Source organism: Thamnophis sirtalis, unplaced genomic scaffold (assembly GCF_051295495.1).
Source record: "Thamnophis sirtalis isolate CommonGarterSnake01/CBP01778 unplaced genomic scaffold, rThaSir2_p1.2 scaffold_2, whole genome shotgun sequence".
In the NCBI taxonomy this organism is placed as follows: Eukaryota; Metazoa; Chordata; class Lepidosauria; order Squamata; family Natricidae; genus Thamnophis; species Thamnophis sirtalis.
Genome location: NW_028261382.1, coordinates 53,965,396 through 53,984,780, shown reverse-complemented (window position 1 = coordinate 53,984,780; position 19,385 = coordinate 53,965,396). Strand labels below are relative to the sequence as shown.

The window sequence follows — 19,385 nt, the reverse complement described above, 5'->3', positions numbered from 1 at the left end:
CCCTGCACCACTTCAGACAAAGGGTTGTTCAATCTCTTCTTTAAAACTTCCAGTGTTGGGGCATTCACAACTTCTGGAAGCAAATTGTTCCACTGATTCATTGTTCTCACGGTCAGGAAATTCCTCCTCAGTTCTAAGTTGCTTCTCTTCTTGTTTAGTTTCCACCCATTGCTTCTTGTTCTGCCCTCTGGTGGTTTGGAGAAGAGCTTGGGTGGAATGGGTGGAAACGAATGAGTTGGCTTCGGTGCTCTTCTGATCCAATGTGGTTGGTGGTTTCTGAGATATTCTTCAATTCAAATGTTTTTAAATTAGGTTATTAAATATTATAAAAAGGAACACAGTGGCTCAGGGGGCTAAGGCGCTGAGCTTGTCGATCAGACAGGGCAGCACTTCAGCGGTTTGAATCCCTAGCGCCGCGTAACGGAGTGAGCTCTCTGTTACTTGTCCCAGCTTCTGCCAACCTAGCAGTTCGAAAGCAGATAAAAAATGCAAGTAGAAAAATAGGAACCACCTTTGGTGGGAAGGGAACAGCGTTCCGTGAGCCCTCGGCATTGAGTCATGCCAGCCACATGACCACGGAGACGTCTTCGGACAGCGCTGGCTCTTCGGCTATAAAACGGAGTATGTGTGAGGGGAACCTTTACCTTAAGTATTATAAAATGCCAACGTAAATAAGAGAACAATGAGGAGGAAAGGGAAAGGGGGAAGAGGAGTGAGTAAAGGTAGGGAAAAAAGAATTAACTTCTCTTTCTATTGCAGTAGAATAAGGCATTAGCATCCAATCACAGTTTTTTGTTTTTCCATATTAATATGAACAGGTTACTTCTATCAAGATCTATAATCCATCTCATCTATAAAACCCCAAGTCAAAATTACATTCTTTTTACCCACCAAGCACAAAATTCAGAAGCTGTTTTTTCCACGTGGAAGAAAAGTCCTTTTCTTTCATCAGAGTACAGAAGCCACCTAGAACTAAGCAGAAATTTCCTGACAGTGAGAACCATTAACCCGTGGAACAACTTGCCACTAGAAATGCTGTAAATGCTCCAACACAGGAAAGTTTTTAAGAGATCGGATAACCCATTATCTGAAGTGGTGTAGGGTTTCCTGCCTAAGCAGGGGGTTGGACTAGAAGACCTCCAAGGTCCCTGCCAACGCTGATATTCTATTCTGTTCAGAGAACTCAGTTTTGCCATTTCAATCAATTCCATCAATGTCTCCAACCGTTCTCAGTTTCTGAGATATTCTTTTTTTTTAAATTAAAGAGTTTTAATAGATTTTACAAATATTTCCCCTTCCCCTTCCCTCCCTCCACCCCAACCCTACCCCCCTCCACCCCTCCTTCCCCCCAACCTCCCAGAGCAAAATACAGGGTATAAACGTTTAGCAATCATACACTAACATAAGCTAACTAAATATAGCATCCTATCTCCCTCTCGTACTTTAACTCCCCTTTTATTAAACTAACTTTGGATAAATTATAACATACCTTGTTCATTCATAAGCTAATTGGAATTCCTTAGTCCGATATTTATTTTGAATGTAATCAATCCATCTTCTCCATTCCAACTTGTATTTCTCATCCGAATAGTCCTTCAAATATGCTGAGATTTTGGCCATCTCTGCTACGTTTACTACTTTTAACGTCCATTCTTGAATAGTAGGCAATTCTTCCTTCTTCCACTACTGCGCCACCAACAATCTTGCTGCCGTTGTTAAGTTCAAAATCAAATTAGTCTCTATAACTGTACAATCTGTTCTTGCTAGGTATAATTCAGAGGTGGGTTCCTACCAGTTCGCACCTATTTGGTAGAACCGGTTCGTCAAATCTACCGAACCGGTTAGAAGAGGCTCCACCAGTGGACCCGGAAAGCAGGCCACACCTACAGAAGAGGTTCCAAAAATTTTTGAAACCCACCACTGGTCCTTGGATATGATTATTCTACACTATTATGCTCCTATTTATAAAACTCAGTGCCTCTGCGAAAGGTAAGGAGGACTACTGCGTTTGTGGTGCAATCAGAACATTGCGTGTGTTGAGGTTGTTTTAACGCAAACCAAAGATGCCTTTGAAAAAACAAGTTGACATCATATTCTTATGCATGCCAGTGCTGTTTGGGAGGTCATTTAAGGTGGTTCTGACAAGTGTCGTCGGCATCTTCATATCCGGTCACATGGGCGGCAAGCCACTCCCATCCGGTCACATGGGTGGCAAGCCACTCCCACAAAGGAGGCCACACCCACAGAGTCGGTTCGAACAATTTTTGAAACCCACCACTGGTGCAGAGACAAAGGATGACCTTGGCTTTCTAGAAAGAATGTTGTTATGGCTACATATCATCTAACCCCGTACAATCCCATTTTACAGGTTTCTGAGATATTCTTGATGTGCGGCAGTGTGTCATTCCGGGATGGCGAACCGATGCCACGCGTGCCGGAAGTAGCACAGAGACCCACCTCCCCCAGCACATGAGCCATCACCAGTTGCTCTTCTAGTTCCCGGAATACTGGTCTGCTGGTCTTCACACATGCGGGAGCCCCAGAAACTGGAATTTTCGGCGAACGCTCCTGTTTTGGCTGAAAAGTTTCGCCGACACTGGTGCTAATTCATTTCAGGGTTTGTGTTGGTTGTGTTGTATTGGGTTGAGCGATGAGGGATATTTTGATGCTGTTATATATATGTTCCTTGGTGATTTTCCTTCCTTTCTCGCCAGCCTCGCTGTTTGGCAGAGAGGAGGGTGTTTCAAGTGCAAAGCTGGTTTTTCTTTTTATAGCTGCGCTAATTAAATCATTTCATTCACCGCCGACTGAAGGCACCAAGCTGCTCCCCTCGGCACTCTCGTCACACCGGGGGGTCTCCGGGACAGACATCGCTGGCAAGGATGAAGTTGTGATCGCCGACAGCAGCAGCTGGGCCCGGATGGAGGCGTTGAATGTCCGCTGAGAATGCCAATTGGTGTCTGGATCACTGCTACACAAAGCATCATTTCTCCACCTTGGCAACCTGAAGAGGTGTGGACTTTAATGCCCAGACGTCTTCAGCCATCTGCGTAAGTCAAGGACTTAACTTGTAAGCCATAGCAATAGCACTTAGACTTATATGCCGCTTCACAGTGCTTTCCAGCCCCTCTCGAAGCGGTTTACAGAGTCAGTCTCTTGCCCCCAACAATCTGAGAAGGAAGGAAGGAAGGAGGGAAGGAAGGAAGGAAGGAAGGAAGGAAGGAAGGAAGGAAGGAAGAAAAAAAGAATAGCAATAGAACTTAAACTTATATGCCGCTTCACAGTGCTTTCCAGCCCCTCTCGAAGTGGTTTACAGAGTCAGCCTCTTGCCCCCCAACAATCTGAGAAGGAAGGGAGGGAGGGAGGCAGGGTGGAAGGAAGGAAGGAAGGAAGGAAGGAAGGAAGGAAGGAAGGAAGGAGAAAAGGAATAGCAATAGCACTTAGACTTATATGCTGCTTCACAGTGCTTTCCAGCCCCTCTCGAAGTGGTTTACAGAGTCAGCCTCTTGCCCCCCCAACAATCTGAGAAGGAAGGGAGGGAGGGAGGCAGGATGGATGGATGGATGGATGGATGGAAGGAAGGAAGGAAGGAAGGAAGGAAGGAAGGAGAAAAGGAATAGCAATAGCACTTAGACTTATATGCCGCTTCACAGTGCTTTCCAGCCCCTCTCGAAGTGGTTTACAGAGTCAGCCTGTTGCCCCCCTAGGAAGGAAGGAAGGAAGGAAGGAAGGAAGGAAGGAAGGAAGGAAGGAAGGAAGGAAGGAGAGGAGAAGAAAGGAAACGAAACGAAACTTTATTTCTGTAAATTCTCTCCCTCATTATCTTTTTGCCCAACTTCCCAGATGTTATCATCTTTCCTCCCACAGATGCTGTTCGGATGGCGTTCGTTTCTCTTTTCACTAAATGTTTGAAGCAGGTTATATATGCCACATTTCAGCCATGCTCACATCATAGCTTTATGTTAAAGACAATTTACAGTCCATTTCACTCCTATTGACCTTCACTTTGTAATTGGCTTCTTTCATACGTTGGATTAAAGCTTTATTTTATATGCGTCATAATTTTCAATGTTCCTTTCCAAGGCAGCAGTAGAGGTTTTGGCAAACAGAAAGTAACTTTTCCCAGCAGCTAATATTAACATCTCAAAGCAAAAAGATGCGAACAAGCCAAGAACTGTACAGTTTGCCTAGGAATCAAGAAAACTACATTCTATGAAATCATATAGGAGGTAGAACTTAATATTTTTAACAGTTTCGGTCATGTTTTACTTCTCCCTTCTGTCCTTCTTCATTGTCCATTTGTGTCCATAGAAACCCTCCTGGTAGCCTCCAATCTCCTTTAAAAAATAAAGTTCCCCTTGCACATACGTGCTCCTCATTCCCGACTCTAGGGGGCGTTGCTCATCTCCGTTTCAAAGCCAGAGAGCCAGCGCTGTCCAAAGACGCCTCTGTGGTCATGTGGCCGGCATGACTCAACGCTGAAGGCGCACCGAACGCTGTTCCCTTCCCACCAAAGTTGGTTCCTATTTTTCTCCTTGCATTTTTAATGTGCTTTCAAACTGCTAGGTTGGCAGAAGCTGGGACAAGTCACGGGAGCTCACTCCGTTACGCGGCACTGGGGATTCGAACCGCCAAACTGCCAACCTTTCTGATCGACAAGCTCAGCGTCTTAGCCACTGAGCCCCCATGTCCCTTATTTGTCTCTATTTGTCGATTTCCGCAACAGACCCCCCCCCCCACACACAAGAATCACTTTGGTAAAATCGATTCCAAGTTTGATCATATGCAGCCTTTTCTTTCTGTTGGATTATTCAATGCAGGTCTGTCCATTTCCGCAACCGTCTAATGTCTTCTTAATTATCTCTTCATTTTGAGGTGCTTCTTCATCTTTCCAACATTGTGCAAAGATAATTCTCGATGGAAAAATAAAAGCGGGTGGGGGGGGGAGAGTAAGAATGGCATTCGTATTGTTGAGCAAATTAAATACTTCAGACAACACGATGTTTATTAAGCACTAAGGAATGTGATTAACAGAACAATAATTTTTTTTAGATTTTTTTTAAAAAAGAAGAATCACTTTGGATGAGTTAAATTTTGGGGGCACAAAACCGCTACACTCTTTGTTTGAAAGGAGGGGGAATGTGACAGTATTAGCCCCCAAATCAAAACACTTCAAGGAAGTTTGACTAACTCCCCAAGATTACAGACTGCGAGGAAGCCCCATTTTCATCACTTACATACTTGTCCCTGTCTTAGATTTATTTCTATTCTATTCTATTCTATTCTACTCTATTCTATTCTATTGTTTGTTCTATCTCCTTTCGTAATTGATGGATTGGATCTTCTTCACGCAGGAAATTGTCCTACCCACTGAACAGATGACAAACGCATCTGACCTTGCCTTTAGAATAGAATAGAATAGAATAGAACAGAGTTGGAAGGGACCTTGGAGGTCTTCTAGTCCAACCCCCTGCTTAGGGGGAAACCCTATTATACCATGTCAGACAAATGATTAGCCAATCACTTCTTTAAAACCTCCAGTGTTTGGGGCATTCACAACTTCTGGAGGCAAGTCGTTCCACTGGTTAATTGTTCCGAGGTGGCGCAGTGGTTAAATGCAGCACTGCTGGCTACTTCAGCTGACTGCAGTTCAGCAGTTCGGCTGTTCAAATCTCACCAAGAGAGCCAAGGTGGCGCAGTGGTTAAAAGCAGCACTGCAGGCTACTGCTAGATCAGCAGGTCAGCGGTTCAAATCTCACCGGCTCAGGGTTGACTCAGCCTTCCATCCTTCCGAGGTGGGTAAAATGAGGACCCAGATTGTTGGGGGCAATATGCTGACTCTCTGTAAACCGCTTAGAGAGGGCTGAAAGCCCTATGAAGCGGTATATAAGTCTACTGCTATTGCTATTGCTACCAGCTCAAGATTGACTCAGCCTTCCATCCTTCCAAGGTGGGTAAAATGAGGACCCGGATTGTTGTTGGGGGCAATATGCTGAAAGGGAGAGGGCTGAAAGCCCTATGAAGCGGTATATAAGTCTAACTGCTATTGCTATTGTTCTCACAGTCAGGAAATTTCTCCTTAGTTCTAGGTTGCTTCTTTCCTTGATTAGTTTCCACCCATTGCTTCCTGTCCTGCCCTCGGGTGCTTTGGAGAATAGCTTGACTCCCTCTTCTTTGGGGCAGCCCCTGAGATATTGGAAGGCTGCTATCATGTCTCCCCCGGTCCTTCTTTTCATTAAACTAGACACCCCCAGTTCCTGCAACCGTTCTTCATATGTTTTAGCCCCCAGTCTCCTAATCATCTTGGTTGCTCTTCTCTGCACGCTTTCTAGAGGTCTTTGATGGACAATCTCCCAGGTCGGGGAGGGAGGGAGGGGGAGGGAGGGAGGGAGGGGGCAACAGGGTGTCCAGCCTTGGCTGGGATTGAAAACTGCCCCCCTTCGCCGTGGCAGGAAATCATATTTCTCCGCATCTCGGGAAAGGCAGGGAAGATGAGCGGCTCCTCCGCCGTCCGCCGGGCTGCCCCCCGCCTGCTGCTAAGCAGAGCCCGATGTTCCTTGCCCTGCTGGCCGCGTCGCCTTTCTCACGTGCTTGTCCTGCGCGCGGGCCCGCGTGCCGATCCCGAGTTTCTTTGCCGCAGCGGGGTGAAACAACCGAGCAAGGCATAGGCGCCGCAGCGTCCCTTCTCCAGGGTCCTGAAACGGAGCGCCGATCCTGCTGCTGCGCCCGCGGTCTTGGCTCGGGATAGCGCAGCGCGGAGGGCGCCAACCCGGCGGGGCGCTGGGCTGTGGAGTAAGAGCGGGGCGGGCAAGTCCTGGGCTTTGCAGCGGCCTTGAGCCCGGGAGAAGGCTGGGGAGGGCGGCGGGGAAAGGTCCCGTCCTACGCTCGCTCGCGGGCCCCTCCCTCTCCCCCTCCCCGTCTCTCTCTCTCTCTCTCTCTCCTCCCTCCTTCCCTCTTTCTCTCCCCTCTCTCACTCTCTCTCTTTCTCTCTCCCCCTCTCTCCCTTCCTCCCAATCTCCCCCCTCTCTCTCGTCTCCCTCCTTCCCTCTCTCTCTCCCCCTCTCTCACTCTCTCTCTCCCCGACTCTCTCTCCCCCCTCTCTCAGCTCTCTCTCTCTTTCTTTCCCACTCTGGTCTCCTTCTCCCCCCTCTCTCACACTCTCTCTTCTCTCTCTCTCTCCCTTGTCTCCCTCCTTCCCTCTCTCCCCCCTCTCTCACTCTCTCTCTCTTTCTCTCTCCCCCCCTCTCTCCCCCCTCTCTCAGCTCTCTCTCTCTCTTTCTTCCCCACTCTGGTCTCCTTCTCCCCCCTCTCTCACACTCTCCTCTCTCTCTCTCTCTCTCCCTTGTCTCCCTCCTTCCCTCTCTCCCCCCTCTCTCACTCTCTTTCTCTCTCCCCCCCTCTCCTCCCTCTCTCAGCTCTCTCTCTCTTTCTTTCCCACTCTGGTCTCTTTCTCCCCCCCTCTCACACTCTCTCTTCTCTCTCTCTCTTTCTCTCTCTCTCTCTCTCGCTTGTCTCCTTCCTTCCCTCTCCCCCCCTCTCTCAGCTCTCTTTCTCTCTCCCCCCCTCTCTCCATTCCTCCCAACTTCCCTCTCTTTCCCTCTCCCCACTTCCTCTCTCTCCCCCTTCTCTCAGCTCTCTTTCTTTCCCTCTCTGGTCTCTTTCTCCCCCGCTTTCTCACACTCTCTCTCTCCACTTCTCTCTTCCTCACTCCCCCTCCCTCTGTCTCACTCCCCCCCTCTCTCTCCTCTCTCTCTTTCCCCCCCTCCTTCTTCGGCGACTTCCTTCCCTTCCCGCCTCTCTCAAAACCACACTAGACTCTCCAGGCACCGAGGAAGGCAGCTCGCTCCACTCCCCACCCTCCCCAACTCAGCTCCACTTCGGAGGACTTTGCTTCCGTTCATCGGCTGAGCTCCTTTCTCCCTTCGTTGCCACGCCGTCGGAATCCGTCCTAGATCCGGATCAGGTCTGAGCTCTCGGATTAGAGCAAAGAACGGACGCTGCCCGTGGCAGGGAAGACGCAGCGGAGAAGCAACTCGGAGTCGACTCGCCTGGGAGACGGAGGAGTCGGATTCAGCGGGAGCGGTCCTCGGAGCTCTGGGATCCTGGAGGGAGGAGAACGCGGGGTGTGGTGAGCCTCCAGCTGGGTCCACGCAAGGCGCTTCAGGAGTCCGTTACGAACCTGGCCGGCACCCACCTTGACGTGCCTAACATGTTCAACTCGGCTCGTTCGTAGCCTTGGTGTGTCTCCCCCCACCCCCACGCTTCTTTCTGGAGGCTCAGCATCAACCCAGCCTAAATGGTTTGTTTACGGTTCCGCGTAGCGTGGGAAGCCGGAACACGGGTTAACTCAGGAGGCCGGTGGAGCTGATCGTCGTGAGAGCCGCGAGAGGGGTCAGGCGAAGGGGTTGATGGCGCGGAGGACGCGCGAGGCGGCCCTTCGGAGGAGCAACGGCGGCGGCGGCGGTGGCGGAGCTCTCCGTGGTGCTGAAGGCAGACCATGGGGGAGACTCTAACCGTGGCCGTGCTGGGGGCTCCCAAAGTTGGCAAGACCGCCATCGTCCGCCAATTCTTGTACCAGGACTTCGCGGAGAAGTACGACCCCACAGAGGACCGCTACATCTACCGGCCGTCAGTCATGCTCAACGGGAACTCCTACGACCTGAAAATCATGGACGTCCCCTACGTGGCGGCTTTTCCTGCCAACAGTTCTCAGGTGAGATGCTCTTCCTCCCCTCTCTTCCCACCTGGTAGTTTCCATCACCCCAATGGTTGTGGAGAAGCAGAGGGGTAGTTGTGACAGGGGTGGGTTGGGGGTGTCAAGCCAGGTTGGAGTTGGCTGACTCTTTCCGTTTTCTTTCTCTGTTTTGTCTGCGCATGTGCGCATGTGAGCATCAAAGGAGCACTTGTTTCATGCTGCTTCAGGAAGTGGACTAGGACTATGGCGACTCAAGATTTGAGTTCACCGTTAGCCCTGCAAATTTCTTGGTTACCTTTGGGGAAAGTAATATTGTCTCTCAGCTCAAACTATATTGCAGGATTCTTGTGCACATTTAAGAGGAAATCCCTGGAAGCAGATTTGAGTTCCTGGAGAAAAAAGAATGGGATATAGTCCTTCTGGACTTAATAGACTTATTAACATCTCTTTCTTTTACTTCCTTTCTCCTTCCTTCCTTCCTTCCTTCCTTCCTTCCTTCCTTCCTTCCTTCCTTCCTTCCCTCCTTCCTTCCTTCCTCCCTCCCTCCCTCCCATCCATCCATCCATCCTTTCTCTTGAATGTTTGTAGGAACTGGGTATGTCTAGTTTAGTGAAAAGGAGGACTAGGGGAGACATGATAGCAGTCTTCCAATATCTCAGGGGCTGCCACAAAGAAGAGGGAGTCAAACTATTCTCCAAGGCACCTGAGGGCAGAACAAGAAGCAATGGGTGGAAACTAATCAAGGAGAGAAGCAACCTTGAATTAAGGATAAACTTTCTAGAAGTGAGAATAGATGCTTTAAAAAAGAGATTGGACAGCCACCTGTCAGGGATGGTAATAGGGTCTCCTACTTGAGCAGGGGGTTGGACTAGATGACCTCCAAGGTACCTTCCAACTCTATTCTATTCCTTCCTTCCTTCCTTCCTTCCTTCCTTCCTTCCTTCCTTCCTTCCTTCCTTCCTTCCTTCCTTCCTTCCTTTCTCTTGAATGTTTGTAGGAACTGGGTATGTCTAGTTTAATGAAAAGAAGGACTAGGGGAGACATGATAGCAGTCTTCCAATATCTCAGGGGCTGCCCCAAAGAAGAGGGAGTCAAGTTATTCTCCAAAGCACCAGGACAAGAAGCAATGGGTGGAAACTAATCAAGGAGAGAAGCAACTTAGAACTAAGGAGAAATTTCCTGACCGTGAGAACAATTAATCAGTGGAACAACTTGCCTCCAGAAGTTTTAAACACTGGAAGTTTTAAAGAAGAGATTGAACAACCCTTTGTCTGAAGTGGTGCAGGGTTTCCTGCCTGAGTAGGGGGCTGGACTAGAAGACCTCCCAAGATCCCTTCCATTCTTGAAACCCACAAAAGATCTTTGCGAGCAAGGTTGAAGTGACTCATGGGGCAGCAAGATTTGATTCTCAGCGCTCCGCCTGTCACCTTGATTCTCGCCTTCTGCAGCAGGAGGGAGAAAAATAGTAGCACCATCTGTCTGTTAAATACGGCTGTCACCTTCTTCACACCTGCTGGGTCTCGCTTTAAAAAAAAAAAGAATAATAATAATGTGCATTTTTAACCTGGCTCCATTTTAGGAACTTTTCTCTAGCATTCACGCTGTTTCCTTGAAGCAGCTGGTCTTCCCACTTGAGTTTTGAGAATTCCTTAAATAGTAAAGCTGAAGGGGAGGCTTCGTGGCGCCTGCTGATTGTATGTTGGCTAAAACCTGGTCAGGCCAAATTATCCATTTAAGGGGGGGGTGTCAAGCAATGATCCGTGGAGCTCTGGAGAGCGGAAAACGAGGCAAACAGCTCTGCCTTGAAGCTGCGGAAGGAAAGCAGAGCAGAAAAATGTGGGAATGACAAAGACGAAGAGAAAAAAGGAATCAGAAAGTCCACTTTCTGACCCAAACAGATGGAATGTTTTTTTAATGCAGTCATACAAAGTTATGGCAATATAAAGCTATGGTTTTCTCGCTTGCAATGGATGGCTGTGAAAGTTGGACCCTAAGGAAGGCTGAGCACCAAAGAATGGAGGCCTTTGGACTCTGGTGCTGGAGAAGACTCCTGCATTGAGTCCCTTGGACTGAAAGGTCATCCAACCGGTCAGTCCTAGAGGAGATCCACTCTGGCTGCTCTTTAGAAGGCCAGATCCTGGAGAGGAAACTCAAAGACTTTGGCCACCTGATGAGAAGGAAGGAAGCCAAAGAATGGAGGCCTTTGAACTCTGGTGCTGGAGAAGACGCCTGCATTGAGTCCCTTGGACTGCAAGGCCATCCAACCGGTCAGTCCTAGGGGAGATCAACCCTGGCTGCTCTTTAGAAGGCCAGATCCTAAAGAGGAAACTCAAAGACTTTGGCCACCTGATGAGAAGGAAGGAAGCCAAAGAATGGAGGCCTTTGAGCTCTGGTGCTGGAGAAGACTCCTGCGTTGAGTTCCTTGGACTGCAAGGCCATCCAACCGGTCAGTCCTAGAGGAGATCCACTCTGACTGCTCTTTAGAAGGCCAGATCCTGGAGAGGAAACTCAAAGACTTTGGCCACCTAATGAGAAGAAAGGAAGCCAAAGAATGGAGGCCTTTGAGCTCTGGTGCTGGAGAAGACTCCTGCATTGAGTCCCTTGGACTGCAAGGCCATCCAACCGGTCAGTCCTAGAGGAGATCAACCCTGGCTGCTCTTTAGAAGGCCAGATCTTGAAGAGGAAACTCAAAGACTTTGGTCACCTAATGAGAAGGAAGGAAGCCAAAGAATGGAGGCTTTTGAGCTCTGGTGCTGGAGAAGACTCCTGCGTTGAGTTCCTTGGACGGCAAGGCCATCCAACTGGTCAGTCCTAGAGGAGGTCAACCCTGGATGCTCTTTAGAAGGCCAGATCCTGAAGAGGAAACTCAAAGACTTTGGCCACCTGATGAGAAGGAAGGAAGCCAAAGAATGGAGGCCTTTGAGCTCTGGTGCTGGAGAAGACTCCTGCATTGAGTCCCTTGGACTGCAAGGCCATCCAACCGGTCAGTCCTAGAGGAGGTCAACCCTGGCTGCTCTTTAGAAGGCCAGATCCTGAAGAGGAAACTCCAATACTTTGGTCACCTAATGAGAAGGAAGGAAGCCAAAGAATGGAGGCCTTTGAACTCTGGTGCTGGAGAAGAAGACTCCTGCATTGAGTCCCTTGGACTGCAAGGCCATCCAACCGGTCAGTCCTAGAGGAGATCAACCCTGACTGCTCTTTAGAAGGCCGGCTACTGAAGAGGAAACTCAAAGACTTTGGCCACCTGATGAGAAGGAGGAAGGACTTCCTGGAGAAGAGCCTCATGCTGGGAATGATGGAGGGCAAAAGAAGGGGACGGCAGAGAAGGAGGTGGCTGGATGGAGTCACCGAAACAGTCGGCCTGAGCTTAAATGGACTCCAGGGGATGGTAGAGGACAGGAAGGCCTGGAGGAACATTATCCATGGGGTCGCGATGGGTCGGACACGCGACTAACAACAACAATACAAAGTTATTAGTATCATAGAGTCATAAAGCTGGAAGGGACCTTGGAGGTCTTCTATTCTGATTCCCATGCTTGAGGAGACCTTATAGGGGTTGGCAACTTTACGACCTGTGGACTTCAACTCCCAGAATTCCTGAGCTAGCATAAAAAGTCAATTTTAGGTGTGTTGCAATACGTGTTTGTAAAAAAAGGAAGGGGCGGGGTCTTGATCACAAAGTTATGTGCCATAGTAGCGCAGTGGTTAGACTGCAGTACTGCAGGCTGCTTCTGCCGACTGCCGGCTGACTGCCATTTGGCAGTTCGAATCTCACCAGGCTCAAGGTTGACTCAGCCTTCCGTCCTTCCGAGGTGGGTAAAAGGAGGACCCAGATTGTTGGGGGCAAGAGGGAGGCTGACTCTGTAAAAAAGCTTAGAGAGGGCTGTAAAAGCACTGAGAAGCGGTATATAAGTCTAATTTCCATTGCTATCAAGAGCTGTGGTGGCACAATGGTTACAATGAAGAATTGATGGCTAATTCTGCCCACTGCCAGCAGTTCGATCTTGACCGGCTCATGGTTGACTCAGCCTTCCGTCCTTCCGAGGTGGGTAAAATGAGGACCCAGATTGTTGGGGGACAAGAGACTGACTCTGTAAAACCGCTTAGAGAGGGCTGGAAAGCACCGTGAAGTGGCATATAAGTCTTAAGTACTATTGCTATGGCTAGCCATCTTGATATTTCTGTATTGGTTTCTCCCCTCAGTACACACACAGACACACAAACACACACACACAAGCATGCCAGTTGCCTTCAAACCTTTGTATCACAGTGGAAAAGTGACCCCCCCGGCCCCTGAATGAAGCAGGTCCATTAAGCCTTGTTTGGGGAGGGGGGGTCTCTACCCCTGCAATATTCCAACATTTGCCAGCTGAGAATACCCACCCCCTCCCCATAGCTTTATGGGCCATTGGGTTCGGCAAAGAAATAGCCATATAACCCCAGTTATCGAAAGAGATCTTAGTTCTTGATTGGGGCTTATTGTTCTATTCTATTTTGTCCTGTTCTGTTCTATTCTATTTCCTTCCTTCCTTATTCTTCTATTCTATGCTATTCTATTCTATTCTTTCGTATTTCTATTCTAATATTCTATTTTGTTCCATTCCATTCTATTTTGTTCTATTTTCTGTTCTATTCTTCCATATTTTTATTCTGTTCTATTCTATTTTCTATTCTATTCTTTCATATTTCTATTCTATTATTCTATTTTGTACTATTCTATTTTGTTCTGTCCTGTTCTATTCTTTCATTCCTATTCTGTTCTATTCTATTTTTTATTCTATTCTTTCATGTTTCTATTCTAATATTCTATTTTGTTCCATTCCATTCTATTTTGTTCTATTTTCTGTTCTATTCTTTCATATTTTTATTCCGTTCTATTCTATTTTCTATTCTATTCTTTCATATTTCTATTCTATCATTCTATTTTGTACTATTCTATTTTGTTCTGTCCTGTTCTATTCTTTCATATTTCTATTCTGTTCTATTCTATTCTATTTTTTATTCTATTCTTTCATGTTTCTATTCTAATATTCTATTTCGTTCCATTCCATTCCATTCTATTCTGTTCTATTTTCTGTTCTATTCTTTCATATTTTTATTCCGTTCTATTCTATTTTCTATTCTTTCATATTTCTATTCTATTATTCTATTTTGTACTATTCTATTTTGTTCTGATCTGTTCTATTCTTTCATATTTCTATTCTGTTCTATTCTATTCTATTTTTTATTCTATTCTTTCATGTTTCTATTCTAATATTCTATTTCGTTCCATTCCATTCCATTCTATTCTGTTCTATTTTCTGTTCTATTCTTTCATATTTTTATTCCGTTCTATTCTATTTTCTATTCTATTCTTTCATATTTCTATTCTATTATTCTATTTTGTTCTATTCTATTTTGTTCTGTTCTATTCTATTCTATTTCCTTCTTTCCTTACTCTTCTATTCTCATTTCATATTTCTATTCTGTTCTGTTTTATTCCATTCTATTCTATTTTCTATTCTATTCTTTCATATTTTTACTCTACTCTACTCTACTCTACTCTACTCTACTCTACTCTACTCTACTCTACTCTACTCTACTCTACTCTACTCTACTCTACTCTATTCACACAGAACACAGAACTTAAATATTTTTAAAAGTCTGAGCCATGCCCGCCTGTCCTTCCTGTCAGGGTCCTGGCAAGGACTTAAGTCAACCTGTGGCTCATTTTTCCTTGGCTGCCATGACATCTTTTACTATCCCACCTCTTCTTTTGATCCACCAGGAGTGGTCAGATCTGAAGTGTTGGGGTCTACGAAACACGGATGCCTACGTCCTGGTATTTGACATTTGTAGTCCAGAGAGCTTTGAATACGTGAAAATGCTCTGTCAACAGATCCAGGACCACAGGTAAGGCCGGAGGATGAAGGGGAGACCTCCCTAAGATAGGGCGATTCATTGTTAGTCCTCTACTTATGACCGTTATGGAACCTGCCCATCCCGGTTGTTAAGTCACGATGAACGTCAGACGTCACGTGAAATGGCCTCAATTTTACGGTCTTTTTGGGGGGCAGGGGTTGATAAGCGAAAGCGGGGATCCTAAAGCAGCTGTCGCGGTCGCTAAGCGAACGTCAGTCATTAAGCTAACCAAGACTAGGCTGTGGCTGCAGCTTTGCCAAAAACTGGGAGCACCCAATTGTTGGGGGTCAAACCACGTGTGTTCGCACAACTGTGGGACTCTTCAAACAGCTGCAATTGTGGTTGCATTGCTGAGGTTCAGTTGTGTGTATGTGTCCTCCCAACTGTTGGGATTTGAAATAAGTCGCCCCAAAATATCCTCATTTGGAAGGGTTGCTAAGCAACCAGTTGTAAGTTGAGGACTAGCTGCTCAGGGACTTTTAAGGGGCAGGGTGAAGCACAGCTGGGTAGCCCTTAAAACCCAATAGATCTACCCAGGCCTGGTAATTTTGGTTTGTACGGAGATGCCAACAGGTATCAATTCATGCTTGGCTGTCTCAACCCAGAACCAGATTGGTCCAGTGGGGAAGATAATAAGATCCTGAATCTGGTTTCTATTATTTTTTTTCCCTTCTACAACACTTTCCAGTCATTATAAGGGCCGAGGTGGCGCAGTGGTTAAATGCAGCACTGCAGGCTACTTCAGCTGACTGCAGTTCTGCAGATCGGCTGTTCAAATCTCACCGGCTCAGGGTTGACTCAGCCTTCCATCCTTCCGAGGTGGGTAAAATGAGGACCCGGATTGTTGTTGGGGGCGATATGCTGACTCTGTAAACCACTTAGAGAGGGCTGAAAGCCCTATGAAGCGGTAGATAAGTCTAACTGCTATTGCTATTGCTATTATATCAACATTGTTATGTCATCATACCTGTACATGTATATAATATTTCGCTTCTATATTTACACACCTTTATACACAGTTCTATATATATTTATATATATTGTTTTTTGGCTTAATTAATTTTATTCTTGTTTTGCCGCCAGTTATACCAATTGTTCCAAATTTCGTAATATTCCGACTCTTCTTTATCTTTTAATTTCAGTGTTCATTTGTCTATCTCTGCACAATCCAAAGTTTTTTTTTTATCACTAATTCATCCGAGGGGGTATTATTTTGTATCCAGCATTGGGCAAATGCTATTCTAGCTGTAGTTAGCCGGTGTGTTAATATGTACTTAATTTTCTTTTTTATATTTCCCTTTGATTATTCCCAGCGGAAAGATTTCGGGTTTGTATTTTATCTGTTCTCCTGTAATTTCTTGCACCTGTTTCCAAATTTTTCTCCAATATTTTTGTGTTTCCTGGCAGAATCTGGTTTCTAACCCATCCTTAGTCACAGATTCGCACTCGTGACTTTGGGCCGATCTCTTTCTCACTCCCCTAGCTTAAATTATGTCATACAATGTGTGTTGTAGGGAGAAAAATGAGAGGAACTTTCCCATACATTGCCTTGACTTCCCGAATGAGAAACAAGATATAACAGTTACTAGGGTGCGAGTTTTCTTCTTTTTTAAAAAAAAAATATTTTGTAAATACCATATTTTTCAGAATATAAGATGCACATTCCTCCCCCCAAAAAGAGGGTGAAAATCGGGGTGTGTCTTATACACTGAATACAGCATTTTTGGCCTCCTGAAATCCTGTCCTGCACATCTGTTTCTTTGTGAAAATGAAAAGCAGAGGGTTTGACTAGCCTTCTGGGGGAAGAGAAGGGCAAAAAAATGGGCCTGTTTTTCACAAAAACAGCGCTGTTTTTGCCCTCCCCAGCTCCCAGGAGCACTCAGGCCTTCCAAACTCTCTGCACGGCCCCCTTTAACAAAAAACATAGCAATAGCAATAGCAGTTAGACTTATATACCGCTTCATAGGGCTTTCAGCCCTCTCTAAGCGGTTTACAGAGTCAGCATATTGCCCCCAACAACAATCCGGGTCCTCATTTTATCCACCTCGGAAGGATGGAAGGTTGAGTCAACCTTGAGCCGGTGAGATTTGAACAGCCGAACTGCAGAACTGCAGTCAGCTGAAGTAGCCTGCAGTGCTGCACTCTAACCACTGCGCCACCTCGGCTCCTTTAACATGGCGTGCAGAGGGTTTGGGGATCTTGGAGAGTGCTCCTGGGGGCCGGGGAGGGCAAAACCTTTTTTTTTTAAATTTACCTCTTCAAAATCTTAGTGTGTCTTATACTCCGGTGCGTCTTATAGTCTGAAAAATACGGTATGTTTTCAATTGATTGTTAGTTCCCCAGGGATACCTGATGTGCAGATGGGCAGCTGCAAGGTTTAAACCAGGGGTCTCTTAACTTGGTCACTTGAAGACTTGTGGACTTCAACTCCCAGAATGGCTGGCTGGGGAATTCTGGGTTGGAGACCCCCCCCCCCGTTATGGCTCGCCAGCGGAGCTAGTGGCAAGCTCAGACAGTGGGGAGGTTGGGGAGGAACATGGGCCAGTCCTGGAGACAGGGGAAGAGATGAGGCCAGGGCTGTCCGACAGTTATCAGCTGCCTTCGGAGTCGGAGATCAATGGGGCAGAAGAACAGCTGGAGCCTGTTCCCAGTGTGCGCATGTGCAGAGCTGCCAGGAGAAGGGGCTAAGGAACAAGGGACATCTCGGGAGTAAGGCCACAGGTGGAAGGTGAATGGCCCCTCCCAGAGGATATAAAAGAGGAGTGAAAGGGGAGTGGAGTTTGCAGGAGACCATTAGTTCAATTCATTAGGGTGAAGACCTGTTCCTGACTTCATGCTAAGTAATTGCTGATACAGCTTGTTGTTTCAAAGATATCGGCCTGGCCGTTCTCCAAGCCTGATAAAGGTCTGTAGTTGTGAGCTATCTTAGCAATAGCAATAGCAGTTAGACTTATATACCGCTTCATAGGGCTTTCAGCCCTCTCTAAGCGGTTTACAGAGTCAGCATATCGCCCCCAACAGTCTGGGTCCTCATTTCACCCACCTCGGAAGGATGGAGGGCTGAGTCAACCTTGAGCCGGTGAGATTTGAACCGCTGAACTGCAGATAGCAGTCAGCTGAAGTGGCCTGCAGTACTGTACCCTAACCACTGCGCCACCTTGACTCTTGAAAGACTTGGCTGGAGAGGAATTCCCTTTAACCTAAATAAAAGAGGTTTTATCGGGACGAGGAGTCGGCTTCATGATCTTGGGAAGCCTAGGTCAAAACACCCCATTGATTTAAAAAAAAAACCCACACACAAAACAAGAAACATACATCATGCTGGTGCGCACACCTTTTATCTTTTCTTGAAGTTGTGCAAGCACCTAATTGTGTGCTCTGGGATGGGAAAGACTGACCCACAATGTTTACGGCTTTCCTCGATCCGATGAGGTTGGGGATGCAAAAATGGACTTGCCTGAAGTGGCTACGTTCATGAGCCGACACACCAAAGCGTGGCCGGACTGTTTGGAGACCCCCCCAAAACCTGAACCTCTTTTGCGTATCCTCTCTTCCAGGACCAGCAACATCAGCAAAGCCCCCGTCATTGTCGTGGGGAACAAGCGGGACCTGCAACGGCAACGCTTCACGCCCCGCCGGACGCTCTCCCTGCTCGTGAAGAAGACCTGGAAGTGCGGCTACATGGAGTGCTCGGCCAGATACAACTGGCACATTGTCCTCCTTTTCAAAGAGCTGCTGTGCAGCACCGTGGCCCACGGGTGCAGGGGGAATCACTCCGCCGTGCGCCTCCAGGGGGCGCTGCACAGAAACAGGTGCAGCCTCATGTGAGCCGGGAGTGGAGTATGGAACGGGCTGGAGGGCGGGCAAGGTCTTGAACCTGCATCTAAAACAGGGGTGTCAAACTCAATTTTCATCGAGGGCTGTGGTTGATCTCGGGGCAGGGGGAAAGGCATGGCCAACTGGGTGAATGTTGAAAACTGAGTGGGCATGGCCAGTTTGAGATCTTGAGATCTCCCCAAACTTCTGGCATGTTTCCTCTTCGCACTTGGTAGACCAGGGGTTGGCAACTTGTGGCTCCAGAGCCGCATGTGGCTCTTTCATCCCTCTGCTGCGGCTCTCTGTCGCCAGTCGGCTCCTCGATCCGATGAGGTTGGGGATGCAAAAATGGACTTGCCGGAAGTGGCTACATTCACACCAAAGCGTGGCTTTGATAGGGCTTTCAGTTAGGACAGGAAGAGGAAAAAGGATGCCATGCTAGGAGGAGACTCTATGGTGGGGGAACCAGACTTCCAGTCGGCAGAGGAAAAAGGATGCCATGCTAGTGCTAGAGGAGACTCTATGGTGGGGGAACCAGATTTCCAATCAGCAGAGGAAAAAGGATGCTGCACTAGGAGGAGACTCTATGGTGGAGGAACCAGACTTCCAATCGGCAGAGGAAAAGGATGCCACACTAGGAGGAGACTCTATGGTGGGGGAACCAGACTTCCAGTCAGCAGAGGAAAAAGGACGCCGCACTAGGAGGAGACTCTATGGTGGGGGAACTGGATTTCCGGTTGGCTCCAGAATTGTACTGGGAGCTTCCGATTAGGATCTTTGTGGCTCTTTGAGTGTTTAAGGTTGCCGATGGCTGGGGTAAACCATGTTGAAGTGATGCGGGCTGGCCCAATACATTTTCCAGGATGGCCGCATGGATCTGACCGGATCCGGCCCACGGGCCTTGTGTTTGACACCCCGGGCGCTTTAAGATGGATGGACTTCGGCTGGCTGGGGAATTCTGGGAGTTGAAGTC

The 19,385-nt window shown here is 47.5% G+C and overlaps 1 protein-coding gene across 1 annotated transcript; it reads left to right on the top strand.

Moving 5' to 3' along the window:
* The first annotated feature begins 8,305 nt into the window (after window positions 1-8,305).
* On the top strand, window positions 8,306-18,424 carry RASL10A (RAS like family 10 member A). Its single transcript, XM_087703480.1, has 4 exons — window positions 8,306-8,787; window positions 10,314-10,389; window positions 14,463-14,587; window positions 18,154-18,424. The coding sequence occupies exons 1-4, from the start codon at window positions 8,498-8,500 to the stop codon at window positions 18,422-18,424; spliced, it is 762 nt and encodes a 253-aa protein (XP_087559606.1). The 5' UTR covers window positions 8,306-8,497.
* Window positions 18,425-19,385: the final 961 nt, after the last annotated feature.

Excerpts from the sequence above, each read along its gene's own strand:
- RASL10A (XM_087703480.1), top strand. The coding sequence starts at position 8,498 with ATGGGGGAGACTCTAACCGTGGCCGTGCTGGGGGCTCCCAAAGTTGGC. Across the intron at positions 10,390-14,462 it reads CTTCGTGGCGCCTGCTGATT|GAGTGGTCAGATCTGAAGTG; the intron begins GTATGTTGGCTA and ends TTGATCCACCAG. Across the intron at positions 14,588-18,153 it reads CAACAGATCCAGGACCACAG|GACCAGCAACATCAGCAAAG; the intron begins GTAAGGCCGGAG and ends CCTCTCTTCCAG.